This window comes from Lepidochelys olivacea (assembly GCF_965140295.1).
Source record: "Lepidochelys olivacea isolate rLepOli2 genome assembly, chromosome: 18".
Classification (NCBI taxonomy): domain Eukaryota; kingdom Metazoa; phylum Chordata; order Testudines; family Cheloniidae; genus Lepidochelys; species Lepidochelys olivacea.
This window is the reverse complement of record NC_140428.1, coordinates 6984903-7012336: the sequence shown is the minus strand read 5'-3', so window position 1 is coordinate 7012336 and position 27434 is coordinate 6984903. Positions and strand designations below refer to the sequence as shown.

At 50.1% G+C, this 27434-nt stretch overlaps 1 protein-coding gene across 16 annotated transcripts in view; it reads left to right on the top strand.

The window, feature by feature from the left end:
• Positions 1 to 4854: 4854 nt before the first annotated feature.
• Positions 4855 to 27434, top strand: part of HP1BP3 (heterochromatin protein 1 binding protein 3) — an 80152-nt gene continuing 57572 nt past the window's right edge. The window contains exons 1-5 of one of the 16 annotated variants that reach the window (XM_084651942.1): positions 4965 to 5214; positions 14666 to 14772; positions 15374 to 15453; positions 23844 to 24042; positions 24530 to 24632. In XM_084651942.1, the coding sequence (XP_084508068.1) occupies positions 23947 to 24042; positions 24530 to 24632 (199 nt within the window). In that variant the 5' untranslated portion in view covers positions 4965 to 5214; positions 14666 to 14772; positions 15374 to 15453; positions 23844 to 23946. Of the gene's footprint in view, positions 4873 to 4961; positions 5215 to 14665; positions 14773 to 15373; positions 15454 to 23843; positions 24043 to 24529; positions 24633 to 27434 lie in introns of those variants that run through there. The other 15 variants (XM_084651946.1, XM_084651945.1, XM_084651944.1 and 12 more) reach the window with 15 other exon arrangements.

Genomic DNA, 27434 nt, shown 5'->3' with positions numbered 1-27434 from the left:
GCTGCGAGGGCCCCCATGGGGGAGGGTAAAAGGACCGGGAAGCAGGCCGCCACGGCCTACCAGCGGGTCCGCCTCTTCCGTGACTCCTTACTCACCTACAGGGTAGATCATGGACTGTTGCGCGGCCCGTTGGGAGCCGCGAGCGTCCCTGCCGGCGAGAATCCACCCCAGTCCTCCTCATGGCACCTCTTACCATCGCAACATTGAACACCCAGGGCTGTAGGATGGGTCTCTGCAGGTCCCAGGTGCTCTCCTTCCTTCGGGATGGGGGGTATTCTGTGGTTTTCCTGCAGGAGACCCATACAGATCCGACCACCGAAGACAGCTGGCGGCTGGATTAGGGGGACAGGGTCTACTTTAGCCATCTCACAGTTCGTACGGCTGGAGTGGCAACCCTGTTCTCCCCCGACCTACAGCCCGAGGTGCTGGGGGTCGCCAAGGCTGTGCCAGGCCTCCTGCTGCACCTCCGGGTCTGTATGGAAGGACTCGTGGTCAACCTCATTAATGTCTATGCCCCGACATCAAGCCCGGAGCGGCTGCCATTCTATCAGCAGGCATCTGCCTTCCTCAGCACCTTAGATCCTCATGAGTGCCTGGTCCTGGGAGGGGACTTTAACATCACCCTCGAGGAGCGGGACCGCTCGGGGACCAAGTTGAGCCCGGCCGCAGCAGACGTCCTCTGGGAGATAGTCGAACACCACTCCCTGGTGGACGTCTGGTGTGACCACCACCCGGATGACATTTCCATGTTCACCTTTGTCTGGGTGGAGGACCATCAGTCGTGCCACTCCCAGTTGGACCGTATTTATTTATCACGCTTCCATCTTTCACGAGCCCACTCCTCCAGCATCCGGCCGGCCCCATTTTCTGACCATCATTTAGCCACCGTGACGGCCTCCCTCTGCATGGAAAGGCCGGGGCCGGCCTATTGGCATTTCAACAACAGCTTGTTGGAGGAGAAGGGCTTCATGACGTCCCTGGGAGGTCTGGCTGGCCTGGCGAGGGCAGCGGCGTGCCTTTCCCTCGGTGCGGCGGTGGTGGGACCTGGGGAAGGTGCGCGCCCGGCTCTTCTGCCGTGACTACACCCAGGGCGCCAACAGCAGTTGCAATAGAGCAGTTGGAACGGGAGGTCTTAGAGCTGGAGAGGCGTCCAGCCGCCAGCCCCGAGGATCCGCCCCTCTGCGGAGCGTGCTGGGAGAAGTGGGAGGAGCTCCGAGCCCTCGAGGACCATCGGGCCTGGGGTGACTTTGTTCGATCCTGCATCCGTCTCCTTCGATCCTGCATCCGTCACTTCTTCTATGCCCTGGAGAAAAGGAGGGGGGCCAAGAAACACGTCACCTGCCTTCTGGCAGAAAACGGCACCCCCCTCACGGATCCGGTGGAGATGTGCGGGAGGGCGAGAGCCTTCTACGCAAGCCTTTTCTCCCCAGATCTGACCGATCCTAACACTTGCAGAGTGCTCTGGGAGGAGCTCCCTACAGTCAGCGTGGGCAACCGAGACCGGCTAGAGCTGCCTCTCACTCTGGCTGAGTTCTCGGAAGCCCTCCGTTGCATGCCCACCAATAAATCTCCGGGTATGGACGGGCTGACCGTGGAGTTCTACCGTGTGTTCTGGGACGTCCTCGGTTCAGACCTAGTCACCGTCTGGGCCGAGTCTTTGCAGAGCGGGGTCCTCCCTCTTTCGTGCAGGTGAGCCATGCTTGCCTTATTGCCGAAGAAGGGGGACCTCTGCAATTTACGAAATTGGCGTCCTGTCTCGCTCCTCAGCATGGACTACCAAGTCGTGGCAAAAGCAATCTCACTGCGGCTAGGGTCCGTGTTGGCGGACGTGGTCCACCCAGACCAGACCTACACCGTCTCAGGCCGCAGAATCTTTGACAACCTATATCTGGTCTGGGACCTTTTGGAACTCGGGTGTAGGGATGGTCTGTCATTTGCCCTCCTGTCTTTGGATCAGGAGAAGGCATTCGACAGGGTGGATCACGGGTATCTCCTGAACACTCTGCAAGCGTTTGGCTTCGGACCCCAGTTTGTGGGTTTTCTCCGGGCGCTGTACGCCTCCGCAGAGTGTCTGGTCATGCTCAACTGGACCCTGACTGAACCAGTCAGCTTCGGGCGAGGAGTACGGCGGTGTGCCCCCTCTTGGGCCAGCTGTACACTCTGGCGATCGAGCCCTTCCTCTGTCTCCTCTGAAGGAGGTTGACAGAGTTGGTGCTGCGGGAGCTGGAGCTGCGGCTGGTCCTGTTGGCGTACACTGATGACGTGCTCCTCGTGGTCCAGGACCCAGGCGATTTGGCGCGGGTGGAGGCTTGCCAGGCCATCAATTCGGCAGCCTCCTCCGCCTGGGTCAACTGGGTCAAGAGCTCTGACCTGGTGGTCGGGGACGGCTGGCAGGCGAGCTCCCTCCCACCCGCGCTTCAGGCAATCCGGTGGAAGCGCGGGTCCACTGCTCTATCTCAGCGTTTACCTTTCTGCCACGCATCCCTCTCCGCCGGAGAACTGGCAAAATTTAGAATGCGGGGTGATAGAGTAGCTCCGGAAATGGACAGGACTACTCCGGTGCCTCTCCCTTCAAGGGAGAGCGCTGGTGCTTAATCAACTAGTCCTGTCCATGCTCTGGTACCGGCTCAACACCCTGGTCCCGGCCCCGGGTTTCCTGGCCAACCTCTGGACATTGATTCTGGAGTTCTTTTGGTCAGGACTGCACTGGGTCCTTGCAGGGGTTCTCCATCTATCCCTGGAGGAGGGAGGGCAGGGCCTGAAATGTCTGCACACTCAGATCCACGTCTTCTGCCTCCAGGCTCTGCAGAGGCTCCTTTATGGGTGCAGGTAGTCCGGCGTGGAGCATTCTGGCACACGCCTTCTTGCGCCACTTCCGAGGGCTCCGATACGACTGGCAGCTTCTTTATCTCCATCCGAGAGGTCTTCCGCGAGACCTCTCCGGGCTGCCGGTCTTCTACCAAGACCTCCTCCGGACCTGGAAACTGTTTTCAAGGACCAGGTCCGGGGCAGCCACCGAGGGGACAGATCTCCTCGCAGAGCCCCTGCTACACAACCCCCAGCTCCACATGCAGGTGGCGGAGTCCCGCTCGGTGCGCCAGAGGTTGGTCCTGGCAGAAGTCACAAGAGTCGGAGACCTCCTGGACTACGATTGGGGAGACTGGCTGGATCCCCTGACGCTCGCTCAGCGCATGGGGTTCTCCAGACCTGGTACTCCCCGGCGCGTACTTCAAGAGGTGAAGGCAGCTTTGCCACCCGCTGCTCGGGTTTATCTCGACCGGGTCCTGCACGAGGGCGCGCCCCACCCACCCTCTACCGCAGGCCTGCCGGATCTTTTAATTGGACCCCTGCCCCGTGGACCCAACTGACCCCCTCAGCCCTTCACCGTGAGCTGGCTGCACGAGATGCAGCCGGTCTGCTTCCAAACCGCCCCAAGGAAACATCTATACACGTTCGTGCTCCACACCCTTCACACCCTCACCCTCGTGTCCCGCCCCGATACAAAATGGCAGGACCTCCTGCCACCTTTGGAGGGTGAGGAGCCCCGGTGGGCCAGCCTATATTCCACCTTGGTCCTGCCGCGGATATCAGTTGACGGCTCCTTCACGGAGCCGTGAGCATGGGCGTATTCTTGGCGCGGTTCACCTCCATCCCAGACACCTGCCCCTTTTGCGGCGTGAGGGAAATCCTGGCACACATATATCTGGAGTGTGCCAGGCTGCAGCCCCTATTCCGGCTCCTCACCAATATTTTATTACGTTTTTGGTTGCACTTTTCCCCTCACTTTCTTATTTATACACTCCCTATCCGTGGCTCCACAAAGTCACGGGATCTCCTGGTCAACCTCCTCCTGGCCCTAGCTAAAATGGCCAGCTATAAAACCAGAGTGAGGAGGTTGGCCGATGGAGTCTCCTGTGACTATGGGGCCTATTTCAGATCCTCGGTCCATTCACGTATCTGGGCAAAGTTCCTCTGGGCGACATCCACTGATGCCTTTGAGGAGCAGTGGGCGCTGTCTGGGGTTCTCTGCTCGGTGTCCCCGTCCGGTTCCCTTCGTTTGACCCTTTGACCGCACTCCTGTCCCTGTTATTTCATTAGTTGTCCCCCGGATTTATTTGGTATCCAGGTCCTGTGGATCCCCCTCTTAGGCTGGGGGTGGGGAAAGAAATGTTACCCCCACTTTCTAAAGCGGTAAATTAGAGGTGTTTCAAGCCTAGTAAATGCCCAATCAGTGCATGTTACACTACTTAGCTATTTGTCCCAGTTTTTGGGCTGGGAGAGTCATTCAGCATGAATCTGGAATTGCTCCACTCCACTCTAGATTGACACAGAGGTGAGAACAAGGCCCTGCCATGTGCCTTACAGCAGTTTATGACCAGTGTGCTGCTCTGGAGCCTGCTCGCTTTCCTGCCTAGTTTCAGGGCAACTGATCCCTGCCCCCCCCGTTCTGCCCCTTAAACTCTCTCTGCAAGTTGGACAGGGCCGTTTCCAGGCCACCCAGCACAGGGCTGCTGTGATGCGGGTGAGCATGGGCCTGGCTGTCACTCGACTCCGAAGTTAACCCGAGGTACTTGCTGAGCCTCGCCTCCTGCCTCTTCCCCGCTGTGGGCGGCTGGGGCCTCTCCGCCTCCTTCCTGGGGCTCGGCTGCCCCGTCACTGTCTCTTTAAAAACGGCTGCAAGGAGCGCGCGCTACAGGACGTGTGTCCCCGCTCGGGGGCGCGCGCTACAGGAGGTGTGTCCCCGCTCGGGAGCGCGCGCTACAGGAGGTGTGTCCCCGCTCGGGAGCGCGCGCGCGCGGGCGACGGCTGTGCAGGATTGTGACTGTGCTCGTGAGCGCGGCCGAAGTGTCAGGCCCCGCCAGCAGCACTGAGGTAACTGAGGCAGGGGGCGCGGCCGGCCGCCTTCCGGCCGCCACTGCGGACCTCCCCCGCCCCGCACCTTCGCCTTACGCCGCGCGCTCCCGCTTCTGTTTTGTAGTGGGGGGCTGCCCTACGCTCTGATTCCCGCCTAGTTCTGCGCCTGCGCGTCGCGCGGGAGCGCTGATTGGCCCTCAACTCGGGGCCCTCCTGACTGAAGGGCCGAGCTGGCGTGCGAGAGGTGTTCGGGGGCTGCGATTGGCTGCGAGGCGGCTGTGTCCGCCCCCCTCCCCTGTCTTCCCCGGTTTCTCCGCCGCCGCCATTAGAGGGGCTGCTTTGTGTCTCCTGAGTCTGCCGGTGAGTAACCCCCCCCCTGCGGAGGGGTCGGGCCCGGGGTGGAGCCGAGGAAGGTTGCTGTTGGTGGAAGGGCTGCACGACCCCGCACCGACTGCGTGGGGGGAGGGGCAGGCAGCGGCCCCGATTCCTCGCGCCGCTGGCCCCGTGTCCGGAGTGGCTGGGCGGGAGCGAGGACGGGAGGGGGTGGACCTGGAGCTGAGCAGGCTCCATCTTCAGACGGCGTAGGGCGTCCTGGCTCGGGCAGCAGCGTTCAGCTGTCACCGGGGCGACCGGCCTTCCGCACCCCGGGGGCGCCGGGCATTGGAGGAGGGTGTGGATAGCGACTGGAGCGCCCTGCTGCCGCCCGAGCTGCGCGGGGCCATCCGAGACCGCACCAAGGAACACGCTTTACAGTAGAGTAGCCTGCAGTGCCCGCTAGAGCTGTGGCAGCGGCGAGAAGATGTGGTAGTCTTTTGGCTTGGTATGGCATGGAGGGCCGTTGCTACCTACATATCCAGCAGTGCTGAGGGATTTGATGTGGCTCTAAGGCTGGGCTGGACTGAGAGGGGCAGCCATGCACTCGGAAAATGAGAGAGCTCCATTCCGCTCCTCGGGATAAACTCCCTTACCGAGCAGCATTATTTCTGGTCTTGTCTTGGTTCAGTCACACCCAGAGACAAGCACAAAAGCAGCAGAGTTGAGTGAAACGAGATGTAGAGTGGAGGTTCAACTGAATGCCACCGACACTGCCGTTTGTAACCCCTCACTATCTCATCAGTAGCATTTACGTATTGGGAGGCATAAAAGACTGAACCTTATGGTATCCAGTATTAGAGAGCTGTTTGAGAGAAAGTGATACATGACACCACCTGCTTGATAGCAGTTTTGTTGATGCTAGACACTAAAAATCATGGACTCAGTAAAGACACTGGATTTATGGCTCACTACAACAAACTGTAACCTACCAACCCTCCTTTGTCCTGCAATTACAGAGATGTTAACTGCCCACTTCACCTTGAGCAGCCTCTCAAAACATGTATCAACTCGTTAAACTGAATGCTATTCCACTTTCTCTTTAGCTGACTCTCCCAGGTCTCAGCATGAATCTGAGACTCTCAGCATGAATCTGAGACTCTCAGCATGAATCTGAGACTCTCAGCATGAATCTGAGACTCTCAGCATGAATCTGAGACTCTCAGCATGAATCTGAGACTCTGAAGAAGAGTTCTGTGTAAGCTTGAAAGCTTGTGTCCCTCACTAGTAGAGGTTGGTCCAATAATATTTCATCCACTTTCTCTCTAAGACTGATGCTATCCGATGTTGCTGACAGATCTAACAAAATCAGCAATGACTCCGTGAAAGTGTAATCGCTTGGGTTAGCACAACCACCAGAAATATCAGTAGCTTCTCTGTCATAAGTCCTGAATAGAACTGATGAGGGCTTAGGAAGTTTCTTAACACCAGCTGCTTTAACACCATTTTCACCACAATCTTTTCCAATAAAAGGAGGTTTTAAATCAGATGGTAGGTGTCTTGATTGCCACTGTTGAAATGGTTTCTTGAGCAGTGGCCCAAATCTGCACCTGGGTGGTAGGGGTCATCTAGTGCATTGTGTTTCCAAAAGAAAAGCCTTCATCCATGTCAGAATGTGTTTAGAGACTGTTAGGAGCTATGATTCAAATCCTAGAATACAAGGCACCATTCGTCTGTGTTTTGGGAAAAAAGCTTTTCTTTGGTGAGGTTTCAAAATCTAAGCCTTTATCTTCTCTCCTCTCCCACCTAAAATGTAGTGGATGGAGGCTGTAAATTCTATAGCCAGAAAAAAATGGACTGTTCCAAAGTGGAAGCATTCTGGATTTATTAGCCTGTCCACCCCTCTGGACTGTGTTCCTGGCTGAAATCTTGTGTATGCTATTGTAGAAAAGAGAACAGAATAGTGAACGCATTCTTAGCTAGTGCAAATGGGCATAGCTCCATTTAAATTAACAGAGCAATGCCAGTTTACATCAGCTGGGAATCTATTGACTGTTCTTGGCCTTCTCCACAGCTGCAGCTTGGGAACACCAAACTCTGTCACAGTTGACCCTGCTCAGAACAAATTTTCTATGTGATAACTGCCCATTGGCGACAAATCTATAAATCATGGAGACCAGCTTATCGTATAGTGAGGGAGGTGATGTTTAGATAAATGTGATGCTTTTGGTTGGGTATTATCTCTGCTCTGTGACTCTCAGCTCACTTATATCAGCATTTCACGTGCAAGTTTGTGTATTCAGGCATCTGACTTAGCTGCTAAAATTCGCTCCAGGTTAACAAGCATGTGAGTTATCGGTCATAGCAGACTTCTTAAACATACTCAATTTGTGACACTCTAGGTAGGCATCTAGTGTTTCAGTTATTTTTACTAAAAATAACTATTTTCATCATTGTTTTCCCAACAAAAAAAATCTGTTGGCAAGCAGATATATTTACTGTATGGAAAAAGATACTTACTTAAATATTGATGTTTTATATATAGGGCCCTACCAATTTCCTGGCCACGAAAAACACGTCATGGACCATGAAATCTGGTCTTTTGTGTGTTTTTTACCCTATACAATGCAGGTGTCATGAAGGAGACTAGCGTTTCTCAAATTGGGGGTCTTCAGAGCGGGGTGGCTAGGGAGTGACGGCTGAGCTCTGTGGGCAGCAGCACAGAAGTAAGGGTGGCACTACCATATCATGCCATCCTTACTTCCTCAGCTGCCCAGCTCTGAAGGCAGCGCCACTGCCAGCAGCAGTGAAGAACTAAGGGTAGCAGTACTGCAACCCCCCCACAATAACTTTGCGACACCCCCCAACCCTCCCCAACTCCTTTTTGAGTCAGGACCCCTAGGATTACAACACATGAAATTTCGGCTTTAAATAGCTGAAATCATGAAATTTACAATTTCAAAAATCCTATAACTGTGAAATTGACCAAAATGGACCGTGAATTTGGTAGCAATTGGATAGCACCATAGTGATACTGTTATTCCCTAACATCTAGGGTTTAACAATCTCTTGCTCCCCAAGTTTTCCCTGTGTATGCAGGGAACCATGACTCTGAGTTGCAGTTGGGTATTGCCATCACAGCACCTATCTGATCTGTTTAACTTCTCTCCACTCACTAATGAACTGTAAAGGGAGATCCATTCATAGAATATCAGGGTTGGAAGGGACCCCAGAAGGTCATCTAGTCCAACCCCCTGCTCGAAGCAGGACCAATTCCCAGTTAAATCATCCCAGCCAGGGCTTTGTCAAGCCTGACCTTAAAAACCTCTAAGGAAGGAGATTCTACCACCTCCCTAGGTAACGCATTCCAGTGTTTCACCACCCTCTTAGTGAAAAAGTTTTTCCTAATATCCAACCTAAACCTCCCCCACTGCAACTTGAGACCATTACTCCTCGTTCTGTCATCTGCTACCATTGAGAACAGTCTAGAGCCATCCTCTTTGGAACCCCCTTTCAGGTAGTTGAAAGCAGCTATCAAATCCCCCCTCATTCTTCTCTTCTGCAGGCTAAACAATCCCAGCTCCCTCAGCCTCTCCTCATGAGTCATGTGTTCTAGACCCCTAATAATTTTTGTTGCCCTTCGCTGGACTCTCTCCAATTTATCCACATCCTTCTTGTAGTGTGGGGCCCAAAACTGGACACGGTACTCCAGATGAGGCCTCACCAATGTCGAATAGAGGGGAACGATCACGTCCCTCGATCTGCTCGCTATGCCCCTACTTATACATCCCAAAATGCCATTGGCCTTCTTGGCAACAAGGGCACACTGCTGACTCATATCCAGCTTCTCGTCCACTGTCACCCCAAGGTCCTTTTCTGCAGAACTGCTGCCTAGCCATTCGGTCCCTAGTCTGTAGCGGTGCATTGGATTCTTCCATCCTAAGTGCAGGACCCTGCACTTATCCTTATTGAACCTCATCAGATTTCTTTTAGCCCAATCCTCCAATTTGTCTAGGTCCTTCTGTATCCTATCCCTCCCCTCCAGCATATCTACCACTCCTCCCAGTTTAGTATCATCCGCAAATTTGCTGAGAGTGCAATCCACACCATCCTCCAGATCATTGATGAAGATATTGAACAAAACCGGCCCCAGGACCGACCCTTGGGGCACTCCACTTGATACCAGCTGCCAACTAGACATGGAGCCATTGATCACTACCCATTGAGCCCGACAATCTAGCCAGCTTTCTACCCACCTTATAGTGCATTCATCCAGCCCATATTTCCTTAACTTGCTGACAAGAATACTGTGGGAGACCGTGTCAAAATCTTTGCTAAAGTCAAGAAACAATACATCCACTGCATTCCCTTCATCCACAGAACCAGTAATCTCATCATAAAAGGCAATTAGATTAGTCAGGCATGACCTTCCCTTGGTGAATCCATGCTGGCTGTTCCTGATCACTTTCTTCTCATACAAGTGCTTCAGGATTGATTCTTTGAGGACCTGCTCCATGATTTTTCCAGGGACTGAGGTGAGGCTGACTGGCCTGTAGTTCCCAGGATCCTCCTTCTTCCCTTTTTTAAAGATTGGCACTACATTAGCCTTTTTCCAGTCATCCGGGACTTCCCCAGAACATTCAGTTCTCTTCTACCAGAAGGATGGCTATTACAAGATATGGTCCAAGGGTATTGGTGAATAAAGTGGAAGGTCTTAGTAAATCAAGAATGCATAAGACATAAAACTCTTTTCCAACCGCACATTCTGTCTTTCCATGGAAAGAACCCAGTGAGAGTACACTGTAAATGTATACTCTGGCTTTTACAGTTTCTTGTAATTATTCTTAACAGTTATTCCTAAGTATAAAGAAAAAGAGTACTTGTGGCACCTTAGAGACTAACCGATGAAGTGAGCTGTAGCTCACGAAAGCTTATGCTCAAATAAATTGGTTAGTCTCTAAGGTGCCACAATTACTCCTTTTCTTTTGCGAATACAGACTAACACGGCTGCTACTCTGATTCTTAAGTATTTAACCACTGAGTGCAACTCAGGAAAATGCACAGTTAGTTTGTTTTGTTTTTTTTCCCACAATTTAGACAAAGGTGGGAGCTGCTTCAGTCTTTAGGGTGTCATTTTTTTCACATTTTCCTTTTTGATTAAAACTATAACATTTGGGTCTGTTGCTGATGTCTTTTATTGTCTGTTTACAAGTGACCTAAGATGTCCTCTTATAACCTTTTGAGAGAGAGAATATAAGTAAAAAAGAGTTTCTTTACATAAAAAACCAAATATGAGCGGTTAGTGGATTATGTCCAGAACACACACTTTTTTAATATTAAAAAAACCCTCTAAAAATGTTATGCAGTTAGCATGAATTTAAACAGTCATATTTATCACTTGTAAACCTCTCTCCCTGATACATAATATTAGTGATATAAACCTCCCTTCAAGTGTCAGGTTAGCGGTATATCAAAATTTTGAGTGATATCTGAATTTCAGTATCCATATTTTGCCCATAACTTCTCTAAGTGTTTTCCATAATGAATTTTCTGTTATAATAGCTTTAAGCTTCCAACCCAAACCTACAGTAAACTTCAAGTTGACACGCTGACTTTTGAACTTGGGATATTGTGCCCTCCAAAAGTCTTCTGCGGTAGCAGAAATGAGGAATCTAGGCTGTGAACCATAGCTAAAACTGTTTGAAAACAGTTTCCTAACAGGTTTCAGAGTAACAGCCGTGTTAGTCTGCATTCGCAAAAAGAAAAGGAGTACTTGTGGCACCTTAGAGACTAACCAATTTATTTGAGCATAAGCTTTCGTGAGCTACAGCTCGCTTCATCGGATGCATACTAACATGGGTTGTAGGTATCATGGTTTTGTGCTCCAATGCAGAGGACAAAAAATAACAATGCTGTTGTTTTTAAACAGCCATGCACGCAGAAACTTCTGCTCTATGCTAATCTTTTAGAGTTCTAGCACAGTTCCTCAGCATAGTTATAATATTACCTGTAACAGAATTGTATATAATGTACTGTATAAGCATGTTTGGAAATTATTTTAGTCACTGGCATTCCCTAGCATGGAAAGGGCCAAAAAGGTTAAATGCTGCAGTACCTGGCTCTGGTCATCAAATTAGAAATAATGGGTAACACCAGTTAGGTTCTGACGAGTTATCTTCTCGTCCTATAGAAGTGATCTGTAGAGCCCCACAAATCTGTGGATATCGACTTTGTATTCATGGAGATCTGCACCACAGATGCAGATATCTGTGGACCATGTTTGTGGATCAGATGTGGATACAAATTTTGTATCCATGCAGGGCTCTAGTGATCTGTTGCTGAGCTGCTTCTATAGAATTCAGAAGATTAGAGGGTGAACGGAAAGAGAGAGACTGGAGTTTATGGTGGTTGGGGGGGGAGTTAACACTGAGAGAGCTATCTTGGACTCAGTGATCCAGGGAGGTCCTTTCTAGTCCTATGTTCTTATGATGTAAAAGCTTAGTAGAGACAAGGCGTGGATAGTTTTTTAGCTTCATAAAGCTAGTTGAGGTTATCTGTGCCTTGTCTCCACTGTGACCTTACATCGAGAGAGCTTCCATGAGTTATTGATCTCCATGTCCACAAACAGCTTTTTTGCAGGAAGATGTGTAATCACAAATGTAGCATTTAACCTTTATGTCCTGATTTTAGTTATTACTGCTGTTAATGCTATTGGGAGTCAGATGTCCAATTCTGTAGTATTTTTGTATCCTCCTTCGAGTGCTTGCTCATGTCAATTCCATTCTAGGTGTGTGCGTGCGCTCAAGTGTGGCCGTCGGAGATTTTTGCCTGAGCAGTACCCGCAGGGCCAGCTGTGGCGCCCTCTGGAGTGCCGAGCTCATGCCATGGTGTGTCAGGCACCGCTGGCCCTACGCCCTCTCAGTTCCTTCTTACTGACCACGGTGGTCAGTTGGAGCACCCCTCTTGCTTAGCAAGAGCTAGTGGTTGTCTATCATTTTGAACTTTGGGCCTTAAGGCTGTTGTATATAGTTCACTTTGTTGGCCTTAAGTAGTTAGGGTTCCAGTGGGATTTTGCCCCAGGAGGGGCATGCCCCGGTTTCCCGGGTTCAAGCCCTGCTCTGACTGCAGCAGGCCTATGCCTGTGAGTGACCCCCACAGCTGCTGCCTTAAGTGCCTAGGGGAGTCACGCATTCAGGAGCAGTGCCAGATCTGCAAAAACTTTTGGCCCTGCACCTAGAAGGAACAGGACATCCACCTCAGGGCTCTCCTGATGGAGTCCACCCTCCGGCTTCCAAGCTGTCCGAGCAGGTCACACCAAGTGCTTCAGCCTCCATGCATAGCACACTACCAGCAGCCAAATCCTGGCCCCATTCGCCATCGCTGGTGTTGAAAAAGAAAGCCAGGAAGCGCTCCCCGTCATCGAGCAAGAAGGCCCAGGCATCATCTACCAAGAGACCCGGGCCTGCCCACTAGACTGCCCTGGAGCCACGTGATTGTGCCACCCTGCCTGGGGCACCCAGCACCCTGAAAGGTCCACCACTGACTCTTGGGAGCAGTTTGGGACCTGCATGCCTGCCTACACCTTTTTCAGCCCAGGTTCCCACGGTGCAGAGAGAACACAGGTCTCCACCAGCTCCCATGATGACCCTGGCTAAGGCTCCCTAAGAGGGTAAGCCTGCCGTTAAGACCCTTCAGGGAAGAGGGGACCAACGTCAGTCGCCAGATAGAAGGCATCTGTCTTCTCTGCCACGTCAGGAATCATGGAGCAGGTCCCAATCACGTCGCCCAGGCAAGCTTCCAGATTCCCATGGTGCTACTCTCCGCTCCCCTTACTATTCCCAGCACCGCTTGCTGAATCAACAGTCGTCCTCTAGGCGTCGGTGCCAATCACCAGCATGGTGGGAACATTTCCCATTCCAGTATCGGTCCCCCCAGCACCGGCACCACTCTCCACGCTACAGTTACCATTCAGTTATGCCTGAGCAACGGTCACCGGTAGCTATGACCAGCAAACAAACTCAGGCGTTGACAGCTCCTCCCTGGTCGCCAGATGGTGGCTCCTCTGGTATGGAGGTCCAGTTCAGCCCGTCGCCACGGTCTCGTCAACCTGGCTGGGCACCGGAGCCCGCTCCTTCGTCGGCAGCACCACAATGGGCAGCATGGCCAATGGCAAGCACAGTGGCTGTATTGGAGCGTGTGGGGTGTACCGATCGTGGCGATGCCTCCTTCATAGCACTCCTTGGTGGCCGTGATGGGGCAGCAGCCCTACCGGCACCGGACCCGGTACTGGAAGTCTGTTCTGAAGTTGGGGCAGAGGAACCTGTGCCCACCCCAAGGCCTCTTTCTCCGACGGTGATCAAGACCCCAGCACCCCCACCGGTCTTGCTTGTTGTGCCCAGATGAGGTGGTCGCGGGACCTAGAGCTAGCCCAGTGGATGATTTTCAGTAGCAGCAAGCCCTTCTCCGGTGTGGCCAAGAACTGGGGCTTGAGGTGCAAGAGGTGGTAGAGCAGGAGGACACCCTCTTCAATGTTCTCTTGGCTTCTACGCCCGCCCACGTCGCCCTGCCTGTGCGTGAGGGGGTCCTCAAGATATTCAAGGCTTTGTGGCAGATCCCCATCTCCATCTCATCCACCTCGAAACAGACAGAGAAAAAATACTTTGTGCTGGCCAAAGATTTCAAATACTTCTATACCCACCCGTCCCTGGCTTGGTAGTTGTATCTGTGGCCGACGAAAAGGACAAGTGGGTCCCCACCTCCTCGAGTCCCAAAAATAATTTATTCTACCGCCAGCCTATCATTTTGTGTGGCGAATCATCAGGCCCTGCTGACGATTTTAATCTGTGGGACGGTCTCAAAAAGTTTCAGGAATCCCTCCCTCAGGAATTGGCCCAAGAGTTTGGCACGCTGGTGGAGGAGGGCATGGCAGCTGCCAGGTGCTCTCTGCAAATGGCATGGGAAGCGGCAGATTTGGCGGCATTGGCAGTGGTCATGCAACATAGTTCTTGGCTCCAGACTTCAGGCCTCTCTCAGGAGATGCAGGCCTCTATCTAGGACCTCCCCTTTGATGGACTTGGTCTGGTTTTGGATCAAATGAACACCAGGCTGCACAGGTTGAAGGACACCAGAGCTACCCTTTGCTCGTTGGGTGTGCACACGCCTCAGTCATCCAGGAAGCTCTTCAGACCTCTGCAACCACCAAGATACTGGCAGCCTCGTCTCTCCATATGAGGAGAAGGGACGCTAGTTTTGGTCATCGTTGCCCTTCGTCTTCCTGGTCGCCAGCCCAGCCTGGGGCAGCCAAACACCCAGGGGCTGGTGGCGCCTGATATACCGTGGCATGAGTGTGGCACTCCAGAGGGCACCACAGCTGGCCCTCCGGGTGCCACACACATGGGCACCCACACACTTAGAATGGAATGGACATGAGCAACACATCTTGAAGAACAACACTTACGAAAGGCAGGTAACTTTTTTTTTTTCCTTCTTTCTCTTTCAGAATCTATACAACACATCCATCCACTCCTCCAAAAAAAGCCTGTGATGTTGTATAACTTAGGGATTAGTACTTAGAAAAATTTACTGGGACTGGAAGAATTTATATAGGTAAGACCAAAGAATTTCTAGCCTGGCAGGTTGTGAGTTATTAGATCTTCAATATTGGACCTGTTTCAGAGTAGCAGCTGTGTTAGTCTGTATCCGCAAAAAGAAAAGGAGGACTTGTGGCACCTTTTCCTCCTTTTCCTATTGGACCATTATTCTTTTTTAATTGAAACAGGAACTGCTTATGATGTGTGCAGTAGCATGGGCTTGAATAGCCTGTAACAGATTTCTGGGAGGGGGGGACCTCCCAAGGGAGTTACAGATACAGTCTAAGAAATCAGGAGCTACTTAACTAGAAAGTCTCCTTAACTAGGACACCTCCCAGGAAACCTGTGCCATTCACTATCCTTATGCTTTAAAGTCTGTTGCTTAGTTGGGACAAAATTAGCACAAAAGTTGCTTTATGGAGATGACTGTGGTGGAGGCGCCCATGATGAAGTGGTGCTTAACCAGCTGTTAAAACTAACTCAGAATTTCACTCCTATTTAATATAGAAACTACCAAATAAAGACTTGAAAGAACACACAAAGATAAAACACAGTGAATAAACTTGCGTTCTTCCTCTTTATTTAGTAAGGTATTTTAGTCTCCTAATTTTTTTTAGGCTGACTTGAATGGCTTTATTCTACTGGACCAGCTTCCTTATCAGGACAACAGGCTGTGCACCAGGTTCTCCAATTAAAGGTGAGCTGCAAAACAAAAATGAAAGTGGAGTGAAGATCAGTAATGAGTACTGTGCCTCCCAGAACCTAGTTAGAAAGGCCTATTCAGCAAAGAAGTGACTTTTAACTGTTCCCTTTATGGAATTTTTTTTTTTTTTTTTGATACTAAAGGTATCACAGGATGCAGCATTCTGTGATGTGGCAGATATCCTGGGTTGCAGTCAGAAGTTGCATTTTGTGACTCTTCAGTGAACCAGGCAATGCCTAGAGGATTTCAGAGGGGCAGTCGTCTGTAGAAAACTAGTTAAAACTTCTTTCTGTGCTAGTTTCAAATTACTTCGTGGATAGCATGTAGCATATTTCTGGGCTTAATTCAAATTTTCGCTTTTGCTTTGCTGCTCATCTTGTTTGGAACTCTTGAGAGATTTAAGATAGCTAACATTCAATAACCAAATATTGGGAAATGATTTTAGTAAAATTAGGTGACATCCATGGCTTGAAATCAATTCATTATGATTATCTTGCTTTTTAATGCTTCAGTTCTGATCATAAGCGCGGACTTCCTCCCTACCCGGGAGGTGCTCAACCCCCCCACCCCACCTCTTCCCTCTCTCTCCCTCCCTCCCTCCCAGCATCACCTTCATGCTGCAGAACAGCTGATCATTGTGGGAGGGAGGGGGATGAGTTGATCATCAGGGCCACTGGCTGGCAAGAGGTGCTGCGGGTGGGGGGGAGAGCTTTGCTGCAGGGGGGTGCTAAGCACCCGCTAATTTTTTTCCATGGGTGCTCCAGCGCCTATGGTTCTGATATTTTTAAACAGGCGATACCTCTTGAACTGCTTTTTAGAAATTGGTATTCTTTATATCCTCTAAAGCAGGGCTTCTAATCTTCAGATGTTATAAAACACTAGTGTCTTGCTTTATTGGTTTGAGTCCCAGAACCACTATGAAGATAGAGTGAAAGATATACTGATTAGTGAAGACTTCTACAGTCACTGGTATTGTATGTTACATGATTGTAAGTAGATGTGCCTTTCTTGGCAGGAAAAGACTGAATGCCAAGCCCCCCCCACCCCACCCTGCAGATTTTTTTTTTCTGTTGCACATTTGTTTGCAGTATAACTTAGCCTGTGTGCTTAAAACTGCTTTTTAAAGTATTTCTTTATGGTATCAAGAGATCTCTAAGCCTGCATCGTTGCTAGCACAACCCTGAAAAGAATTAACTTGTGCTGTAGAATCTGCTGAGGGAAGGTAAATGATACTTAGCTCATCCATGTTGCCCTATTCAGTTGTTATTTGGACTCTTGTCTGAGGCAAACTGCTACCCAGGGCAGTTGCAATTGCACATATACACTAACAGTACTTTTACTGGTAGCAAGGATTCTGTTATCCCTGTTTGAGACTGGTTATCCTTTTACACTCCTTACCTTATTATTTTTTCATGCCTTTCTTTTCTCTTTCTCTGCCTCCCTGCAAAATCCACAAGGTCCTGATTCACAGCAGCTATCCTCAGTGGAACTTTGTTTATGGATGTTAAGGGTGGCCCTGGCTGTGGGTTTGAATAGTTTTGGGTGTAGAGGGGAAGCAAGGTGGCTCTAGACAGATTGGCTGGCTGACTAGAAATAAGACTAATGGCAAAGTGGTAGTGATTGTCTTGCCCAAAATTGTCTTCAGAATTGTCTTGCCCAAAAAATTATGTACAATAACTGAGCTTTCTCCCTTCCTTGCCGCTTCTATCTGTCATCTTGCTCACCTTTATTGGCTATCAGTTTGGAGTCACTGCTTGGAACTGAAAGTCTCTTACATGATTGATCAGTCCTTAAAGTCCTCTAATAATGCGTGCTACGTTTTCACCAGTGAAAGGTACTGTTAAACCTGGTTTGGTGAGCTTCTCATTAGGGTTTGTGTAAGAAGAGCATCCTCCATATACGTTTACCCCCTCCTTTCTTTTCTAGCAGAGATGAAAATGTTTTAGTAAGGGGAGACTGGAGATATGGAGAGACTTTACTTAAGGACAGTGAAAAGACTTGCAAACATCTTAGGTTCAAGAGGAATGGAATAAGGGGGCATGATAGATACGTAAAATAAATGGAATAGAAGTAAATTGAGTACTGTTTTACACTTATAAAACAAGCGGATATCAATGACATTGAAAGGCAAGATGTTTTTAAGATATACAATGCATAATTAACCTGTGGAACTTTGGATTCGAAACAGCTATAGGTTTATGGATGAGAACATCCACAACTAAGATACATTTTTTTATTTTTATATGTATATAAAACACACATGCGCACAGGATACAAACCCTCATGTTGCATTCAGGACATAAGCAGACAACTAACTGACAGAAGTTAGGCAGGAACGTCTCTGTAGGTAAAGTTTTCCACAACTTCACTGTGGCTTCTTGCACCTTTCGCTGAACGATCTGGTACTGATCACTCTGAGAGAGGATACTGGACTACATGGGCCACTGGGCTGAGCCATGTGTCATCTCTTATGGATAACCTAAGTGAATAGTAGTTCTGTGTGTGTAAAATTATATGTATTTCCAATGCAATTTTTAGAAATCTAGCTTTTAATATCTGTTCTGTTGAATCATACTGGTATGCCTAGGAGGGATCTTAGATTTTCCTGGTAGTTAATTAGACTAACAAAAATTACCTTGTAACCATTTTGAATGGTGACCTGTGTTTCTTGTCCTAACCTACATCACTGGTTTGTTCTATTCGACGTTGGTGAGGCCTCATCTGGAGTACTGTGTCCAGTTTTGGGCCCCACACTACAGGAAGGATGCGGAGAAATTGGAAAGAGTCCAGCGGAGGGCAACAAAAGTGATTAAGGGACTGGACCACATGACTTATGAGGAGAGGCTGAGGGAACTGGGATTGTTTAGTCTGCGGAAGAGAAGAATGAGAGGGGATTTGATAGCTGCTTTCAACTACCTGAAAGGGGGTTCCAAAGAGGATGGATCTAGACTGTTCTCAGTGGTAGCTGATGACAGAACAAGGAGTAATGGTCTCAAGTTGCAGTGGGGGAGGTTTAGGTTGGATATTAGGAAAAACTTTTTCACTAGGAGGGTGGTGAAACACTGGAATGCGTTACCTAGGGAGGTGGTAGAATCTCCTTCCTTAGATATTTTTAAGGTCAGGCTTGACAAAGCCCTGGCTGGGATGATGTAATTGGGGATTGGTCCTGCTTTGAGCAGGGGGTTGGACTAGATGACCTCCTGAAGTCTCTTCCAATCCTGATATTCTATGAATATTAGGGTGGAGACAGCAAAGAAACAATCTACCGCCTTAACTAAAGCCTCAGTCCCCGGAAAAATCATGGAGCATGTCCTCAAGGAATCAATTCTGAAGCACTTAGACGAGAGGAAAGTGATCAGGAACAGTCAGCATGGATTCACCAAGGGCAAGTCATGCCTGACTAATCTAATTGTCTTCTATGATGAGATAACTGGCTCTGTGGATGAAGGGAAAGCAGTGGACATGTTGTTCCTCGACTTTAGCAAAGCTTTTGACACAGTCTCCCACAGTATTCTTGTCAGCAAGTTAAAGAGGTATGGGCTGGATGGATGCACTACAAGGTGGGTAGAAAGTTGGCTGGATTGTCGGGCTCAACAGGTAGTGATCAATGGCTCCATGTCTAGTTGGCAGCTGGTATCAAGTGGAGTGCCCCAAGGGCCGGTCCTGGGGCTGGTTTTGTTCAATATCTTCATTAATGATCTGGAGGATGGTGTGGATTGCACCCTCAGCAGGTTTGTGGATGACACTAAACTAGGAGGAGTGGTAGATACGCTGGAGGGTAGGGCTAGGATACGGAGGGACCTAGACAAATTGGAGGATTGGGCTAAAAGAAATCTGATGAGGTTCAACAAGGATAAATGTGGAGTCCTGCACTTTTAGGATGGAAGAATCCAATGCACCGCTACAGACTAGGGACCGAATGGCTAGGCAGCAGTTCTGCAGAAAAGGACCTTGGGGTGACAGTGGATGAGAAGCTGGATATGAGTCAACAGTGTGCCCTTGTTGCCAAGAAGGCCAGTGGCATTTTGGGATGTATAAGTAGGGGCATTGCCAGCAGATCGAGGGACGTGATCGTTCACCTATATTTGACATCGGTGAGGCCTCATCTGGAGTACTGTATCCAGTTTTGGGCCCCACACTACAAGAAGGTTGTGGAGAAATTGGAGAGAATCCAGCAAAGGGCAACAAAAATGATTAGGGGACTGGAGCACATGACTTATGAGGAGAGGCTGAGGGAACTGGGATTGTTTAGTCTACGGAAGAGAAGAATGAGAGGGGATTTGATAGCTGCTTTTAACTACCTGAAAGGTGGATCCAAAGAGGATGGATCTAGACTATTCTCAGTGATAGCAGATGACAGGAAAAGGAGTAATGGTCTCAAGTTGCAATGGGGGAGGTTTAGGTTGGATATTAGGAAAAACTTTTTCACTAGGAGGGTGGTGAAACACTGGAATGCGTTACCTAGGGAGGTGGTGGAATCTCCTTCCTTAGTTTTTAAGGTCAGGCTTGACAAAGCCCTGGCCGGGATGATTTAGTTGGGATTGGTCCTGCTTTTGAGCAGGGGGTTGGACTAGATGGCCTCCAGAGGTCCCTTCCAACTCTGTTATTCTGTGATCTGGATTCTTTGAACTTCCTGTTGAGTAATGAATGGTAGCCAAAAGAATGTAGAAATTCTTTGATAGTTTATAGTAATTGGATTAATAATTGAAAGACTCTGAAATAGATTCCAAAATTTCATTAGGTGTTTCTGTCTCTCTCTCCACATTTGATGGGGCCTCCCATCCCAGATAGAAATTAAATTTAAAGTGCTGGACGTTGGGCAAATGGCTAAGAGATGTTTTGAAATTCCAGGAGAAGAGTGGAATGACACAGAAAAGTTCATTTTCCCCCTCATGTTTGTTTGGTGTTTGGAATGCAGCACTTTATGAACTTAGTTTTTTACCACTGGGGGTTTACAAACCTAGTCTACCTCATTCACTTTCATTAATGTACAGACCACAGCACCTTTAAATGATACTTCACTCTTTTTTAATAAAAATTGTCCTAAAGAGCATCAAATGAGGTTTACATTGTAGAGGAAGTGGATAAATTGTATTTAACCATCATAAACACCTGCCTTTTGCAGGCTGCCTGCTAAAGAAATGTCTCAGGGTATGTCTCCTGTTGAAATGCTGCCTGCTTGGTTCATCTGGGAATAGTTCCAGTTCTCTTACTGCCTCCCTTTGGTTGACCTAAGGTTGAACTGAAGATACTCTTAGCCTTGCTCAGCCCTAAATCAGCATTACACCCCTTGTATCAGGGCTGAATTTGGTCCACTAAATTCTAAAGGGAAGGTCATTTCTTGTTAATCTTGAACCTAGTTGACTCTATTCCATTTTCAGGAATCATTTCCTAATATTACATGTTCCTCTCACGTCCTCCCTCCCCCCCAACTGCCACCAGTTTTGTCTGTATGAATGTTGCTCGTATTGCTTTGTGTATCTGTTACTCCTGAGGGAATACTGCGTATGCGTAGAATTCATGTACCCCATAGATTTCTTTGCTTCCCTGCAGAAAAATGACTTTCTGACAGGAAAGCTGCAAGAGTCATGTACTACTCCCTAGCAGTGCAGGTACATCATTTCAGGCAGCTGGCAGAGTAAATCACTGTGGGGCTGGGGACACTCCTGTCAGTGACTCCTACCCTCCTGCCTGGGCTGAGGCAGCAGAGGACAGGACTTCCTTTTCCCTGCAAGGAGTGGCTGGGGCTGTGTCAGACCCTCCCCCAGCTGCAGGAAGCTCAGCATCCTCCCCTACTTACTGCCCCCATCACTCCTCAGCTGTGGGTGGAGGGATCACTGTACGGGGAGCTGTCCCCCCCCCACCCCCCATCCACTCAACCCATGTGCATCCAGACCTCCCATACCTAGACACCTCTGCCGAGCCTCAACCAGTACATCCAAACCCTCTAGGCCTCCCCATACCTGAACCCCAACCCACTGAACCTCAACCCTGCCTCTGGACCCCCATCCCTGCACCCCCACTGAGATCCCTGCACTCAAACCCCCACCCTGAGCCCCCACGTCTAGACTCTCCATGCCACTGACCCCCAACTGACTGCACCCAGATCTCTATGCTGAGCCCCAACCAGCTTCACCTGGAAGCCCCTGCAGAGTCCCATTACCGCTGCACCTGGAAACCCCCCCCCCCCCCCACACAATGAACCTCTATGCATCCAGATCCCACCTGCATCTAGACCACTGAGCTGCCTGCACCCAGATTTTCCCACGCAGAATCCTCTCACTTCATACCTGGATCCCTCCAGACTGAGCCCCTCCACACTTGGATCCTGCCTGGTTAAGCCTGCCTGTCCCACACCTGGCAGAGAGGGGCAGGGCCCCAGGGTGTTTCTGGGGCAGGCCCAGGCCTTGTGTTGTGTCAAGGTCGGGTGCAACCTCACCGCTGAGTCTGTGTCCTGGGTGTGGGAGGGCTGCAGAGTGATCTCACATTTTCGTGCAGCCAGTGGCCTGTGCTCCCAACTGCCATGCTGGAGCCTCTGCATTTATTTATTGACAAATAAAACTTCCAGAATTTTTAATTTTTTGGTACAGAATACCCTCAGAAGTAACCTGTGTTGTGTTGAAGACCCAGGTTGAGTTGCTTGGGAATGTGATGGAGGCAGAACTCTGCTCTAGTGAAAGAGAGAATCCTTTTAATTGTCTAGGACAGGAGGGCAAACTACAGCCCACGGGCCGGATCCGGCCCATCTGGGCTTTCAGTCTGGCCCGCAGGATTGCTAGCCCTATGGCACAGTGGGGCTAAGGCAGGCTCCCTGCCTGGCCTGGCCCTGTGCCGCTCCCGGAAGCAGCCAGCACTATGTCCCTGCGGGGGACGGGGGGGGCAGAGGTCTCCATGTGCTGCCTTTGCCTGCAGGCACCACCCTCCGCAGCTCCCATTGACTGGGAACAGGGAACCGCAGTCAATGGGAACTTCGGGGGTAGTACTTACAGGCAAGGGCAGCGCGTGGCAGAGCCACCTGCCCCACTCCATCCCCAGGAGCCACTGCTGGACATGCTGGCCGCTTCTGGGAGCAGCGAGGGGCCACGGCAGGCACACTCCAACCCCCTTCCCCAGCCCTACATTCATGGCCCTGCATACAATTTCCCCCACCCAGATGTGGCCCTCGGGCCAAAAAGTTTTCCCACCCCTGGTCTATGATATTCATTGTTGATTGCATTATGCGGCCTTGAGTGGTAATGAGAAGTTAGTAGAAAAGGGTGAGAGCATAGTCGGGGTGGTACAAAACTCTTGGGCGGGGGAAGTGTCTTTTAAGCAGTTACTGCACTTAGCCTTTTATCCTCTACTCAGGATGTGGAGAAACCTACTTGCTAGCATAAATAGAAAATGGGCAAAGTGCGGCTAGGCTATTTCTCTGGACGTGAAGGGAGGACAGAGGCCTAAGTGTTACTGCTCCTTTAACAGTATATGAGGAAAGTGGAAGTGAGGTTCAGCCCTGGTTTTGTTGATTGTTGGTTTGAGTATCCTTAAAGGAGATGGTGGGGAAGGGAAGGGAATGGAGAAGTTAAAACAATTCCCTCTTTTAGTGGTGGGAGGGGAATGAGGCTATCCATAGTACAGAGGGAGAATGGGATCCTGTGATGGAGGGGAATTGATAGTGAATGTGAGATATGAAATGAAGGAGATAATGAGTAAATATAAATCTGGAAAAGATGAAGGGTGTGGGAGAGACTATGGTCACTGGCTCTTAAACTTGAGCTTGGACAGATATTCAGTACACTTGAACGTTAGAGGGAATGCTGCTGCCAAGTATTAATTTATAGTGGGTGATAGCCACCAATAAATCAGTGTATATTATCTTCCTAGTAAATTGAGTTGTTTGAAAGCCTGTTTTATTCCTTCTAAATGTTAAGGAGTGTGGCTTAGGAAGGGTATAGCTTGGGTCACTGGTATATTTTTTCCTGTCTAATAGACTTCATTCTTGGGTTAGTAGGTAGGTGGGTAATTTTTTCAAGTCCTGCTCTAGCCCAAGTGAATGGCATCCCTGTTACCTTGAAGCTTTACCTTTTGCCAACTGGTGCTTTAGGCATAGTGTATTGTGGGGATTCTATTTTAGAATGTTTCTTGTTCCTTTGTGGTCTCCTTTTTCCCTTAGAACGTGCATTAACATAACAGACTGCTGCTATGGCTTCCACCTTTGTCCTAGCTTTGTAGAATAGTTTGTGTGTGATGTTGTGGTATCTTTATTGAACATGAAGTATATACTGTCAGTCGTGTTGATATAAACTGTAATTTATTTTTTTTTAATTTTTTTAAAATCTTTAGTTTAATAGAAGTGGTTGTTTTTTGTTTTTTGTTAATCATACCAGATCTTTTCTGTACTTTAGGTTGACTCCTCACTGCACTGTGAAAGCCATTAGGAAAAATCTTTGTGGTTAAAACCTGGGGCTCCACAGTGTTACCTGCACTTGGGGCTAGAAATTAATTTAAATGGCGACTGATCTGTCTGAAGCTGAACCCTTACATCATAAGGCGCTTCCATTGTTAACGGGAGCTCAGCTGACCCACACGGACAAGTTAAGTGAGGTAGGGTCTGACCCATTCTCCAAGCTCGCCCTTGGATCAGTCCTTGACTTCCAGCCCTGCTGAGGGTTACTTTATACTCTTCCTCCCCTGCTTGTAGGAAACTTGGTTGAGAGCCTGATTAAAATCCTGTAGGCATGCTTCCTCCCCTCCCCTCCTCTCTCCTCCCCTGATTTCCCTGAGATGTGTCCAGTTTGCCAGAATCCTCAAATGCTCTCCTCATTTAACTGAATTGGAATGAAAAGATTCTCTAGTAAATTGTAAACTGGGATTAAAAAATGTGAAACTATTTTGTCTCCTAATATGCTTCAGAGAAGCTGGTTTGGGTTTTACCTGTAAGTTTAGAAAGCTGATTGCATCAGATCTTGCCTGTAAAATTTCTCCACACACTTCTTCCAGTAGCTTCTAATACTCTGCTTTAGACCCATTTCAGGAACTTTCTTAGGCTCTTTCTCATATATGCTTGACTTTCTTATTCTGTTTCTTAAAGAAGGTTGAAGACGACACCATGCCGATCCGTCGTGCTGTGAATTCTTCTGCTCGGGAAACTCCTCCCAAAAGCAAACCTGCTGAAGGTGAGGAGGCCAAGCCAGGTAAAATGAAATGATAATTGTATGCTGAGTTACCAATGTGTACACCAACACAGACTTCAGTTCTGTAACTCCTACATAGATATTAGTACCAAGTTTAGAGCAGTCACTAACAAAGAACTCCTATTCATTTGCCTTTTTTTTTTTTTTTTTGTAGTTTAAAAGTTTTATGTCTTGCAGCTATCATTTGCAAGCTGAAACCATACCTCACTTACTTACATGCACCAGTACGAAACCACTGTGACAAAGTTCCTGCTCCACCTTGGTGGGTCTTGCGCTTATTGGTGGATTTGTTCTCCTTGGAGCTTCATGACAGCCCTCAGATTTGCAGTTTTTCTGAACCCACCGTCCAGGTCGACGACTCCTGTGTCTAACCAGGAGGTGGGAGGATTTGGGGGGAACCCGGGCCCGCCCTCTACTCCAGGTTCCAGCCCAGGGCCCTGTGGAATGCAGCTGTCTAGAATGCCTCCTGGAACAGTTCTGCAACAGCTACAACTCCCTGGGCTACTTCCCCATGGCCTCCTCCCAACACCTGCTTTGTCCTCACCATAGGACCTTCCTCCTGGTGTCTGATAATGCTTGTACACCTCAGTCCTCCAACAGGACTCCCCGTTCTCACTCTCAGCTCCTCACACATACGCCACAAACTGAAGTGAGCTCTTTTTTTAAAACCCAGGTGCCCTGATTAGCCTGCCTTAATTGATTCTAGCAGCTTCTTGATTGGCTGCAGATGTTCTAATCAGCCTGTCTTAATTGTCTCCAGAAGGTTCCTGATTGTTCTGGAACCTTCCCTGCTCCCTTACCCAGAGAAAAGGGACCTAGTTAGCCTGGGGCTAATATATCTGCCTTCTGTTACTCTCCTAAAGCCCCCTGGCCTGAGCTTTTCTTACTTTTTGCCCCGTCTCAGCTTCCCACCCAGACCGGGCCAGACGCTTTTCCTTCGTTTTGTTTTTTTTTGCTGTTTTTCTGCTGCTGTTCGAGTGCTGGAGCTAGCTGCCAGCCCCCCCACGCCTGCCCTCGGACGCTGCTACTGCTCCAGCTGAAACCCCCGGAGGGGTGGGGGGAGGACTGCTGACCCGCTCCCCGGAGGAGGATAGTGGAATCCCCCAGACCCAGCCGTTTGCTGTTTTTGTGGACCCGTAATTGGCCGACAGGTTATTTTTTTCTTCTTATCCGCTTGGCATTTCTCGAGTGTTCCACAAAGCCCGGGAGAGAAGACAGTCGACAGAGAGAGTGCCCAGGGAAGCTGCGAACCATCGTGGAGGGGGCCGTAAGACTGGGTAACTTTTGAACTGTACTCTCGTTTGGGGGGAGTTTGTGTCTTAACTGCGTTTGTAGGGGCGCAGGGGGGTGGCACGGAGCTGCCCCCTGATCCATCATTGCCCCCCCCAACACTACTACAACCGTCATGGCCCCCCCGCCGTCCGTCCCTGATGGCAACTTGCCATATGCTTCTGGATTCAGCTGCTTCCCTGATCTCACCGTCCGGACCAGAAATGACAGCCAACCAAACGAGACTTTTTGGACAAATGCGCGTGGGTCCACGTCCCCCTCCCCCACCCCCCCCGAACTGTCCACCCCACAGTTTGCCCCTACTACCTGACCCCAACTCCTGTTTCCTTCCCCTGTCCAGTCCGACCCATTTGCCCCCCACACCACCCCCCCACCTGCAGCCCAACAGGGAGAAGTGGTTAATCTGCTTCCCCCTCCCCCTCTTCCTTCTGATGTCGCCCTGTCTCTCCCCGCTCACGATGGCGGGGAATGAGGAGGGGTGAGGTCCCTCTAACAACCTCAGCTGCCCCTCCCCCACCTACCCCCCTGCCCAACCCCCAAGCTTCCCCCCCAACCGCTGCTGCCAAAACACCTGCCACCGCCCCCGCTGGAGCATTGGCAGCAGGAGGCACCGGGGCGACTACTGCCGCTGATATGCCCACCGCCCCCCCAAGATTCTAGGAAAGCCCCCCCCCCCCAGTTAGCCAGAAAGGCCAGGGTGTGAAGAAGGGAAAGGGCCCCGCTACAACCACCAGGCCCTCCATGGCAGGGGCTGCCCCCACCACTGTGGCCTCGTCATCGACTATGGCGTCCCTCCCCGCTGTTCCCTCCACCAGCTCTGCGAGCGTCCCTCCCCTGGCCCCCAGGGCATATGCCCGGGCGGTGGCAGCCCCCCCCCACCTGCCACCTCATCATCTTGCCCACCCACCGCCTCCGCTACCATCAATACCGGCCGGGGCCCCTTTCCCACCATGACCAGGAAGCACAGCATCCGTTGCCTCCTGTGCCCGCCTTGCCCCATGTGGAGACATACGTGCAGGTGTTGGTGAGGGTGGTAGGACCCACGGCTATTGTGGCGGCCTCCAAAATGTACGGGAAGGTCCTCTTTTTCTTAGCATCTGAGGCTGCCACCCAGGAGGCGGTAGAGAAGGGCCTGGGTGTGGGGGGAGTGTTCGTCCCCCTGGAGCCACTAGAGGACTTGGGTGTCCGCCTAGTCCTGACCTCCGTCCCTCCTTTTCTACCCAGTGCAGCCCTGTTACCTGCTCTCTCCACCCTGGGGAAACCTGTCTCTGTCATCAGCCCTCTCCCATTGGGCTGCAAGGACCCCACCCTCCGTCACGTCCTCTCATTCTGCCGGCAAGTGCAGCTTCTACCGCCACCGGTGGCGCATGATGGGAGAGGCACTCGAGGGGTCTTTTCTAGTCCCCTACCAGGGAGCCCGCTATCGGGTCTACTACTCCACGGGAGAGGCCCGGTGCTAACTCTGCCGATCAGTGGGGCATGTCCGAAGAGACTGCCCCTTGGCCCGGCGGG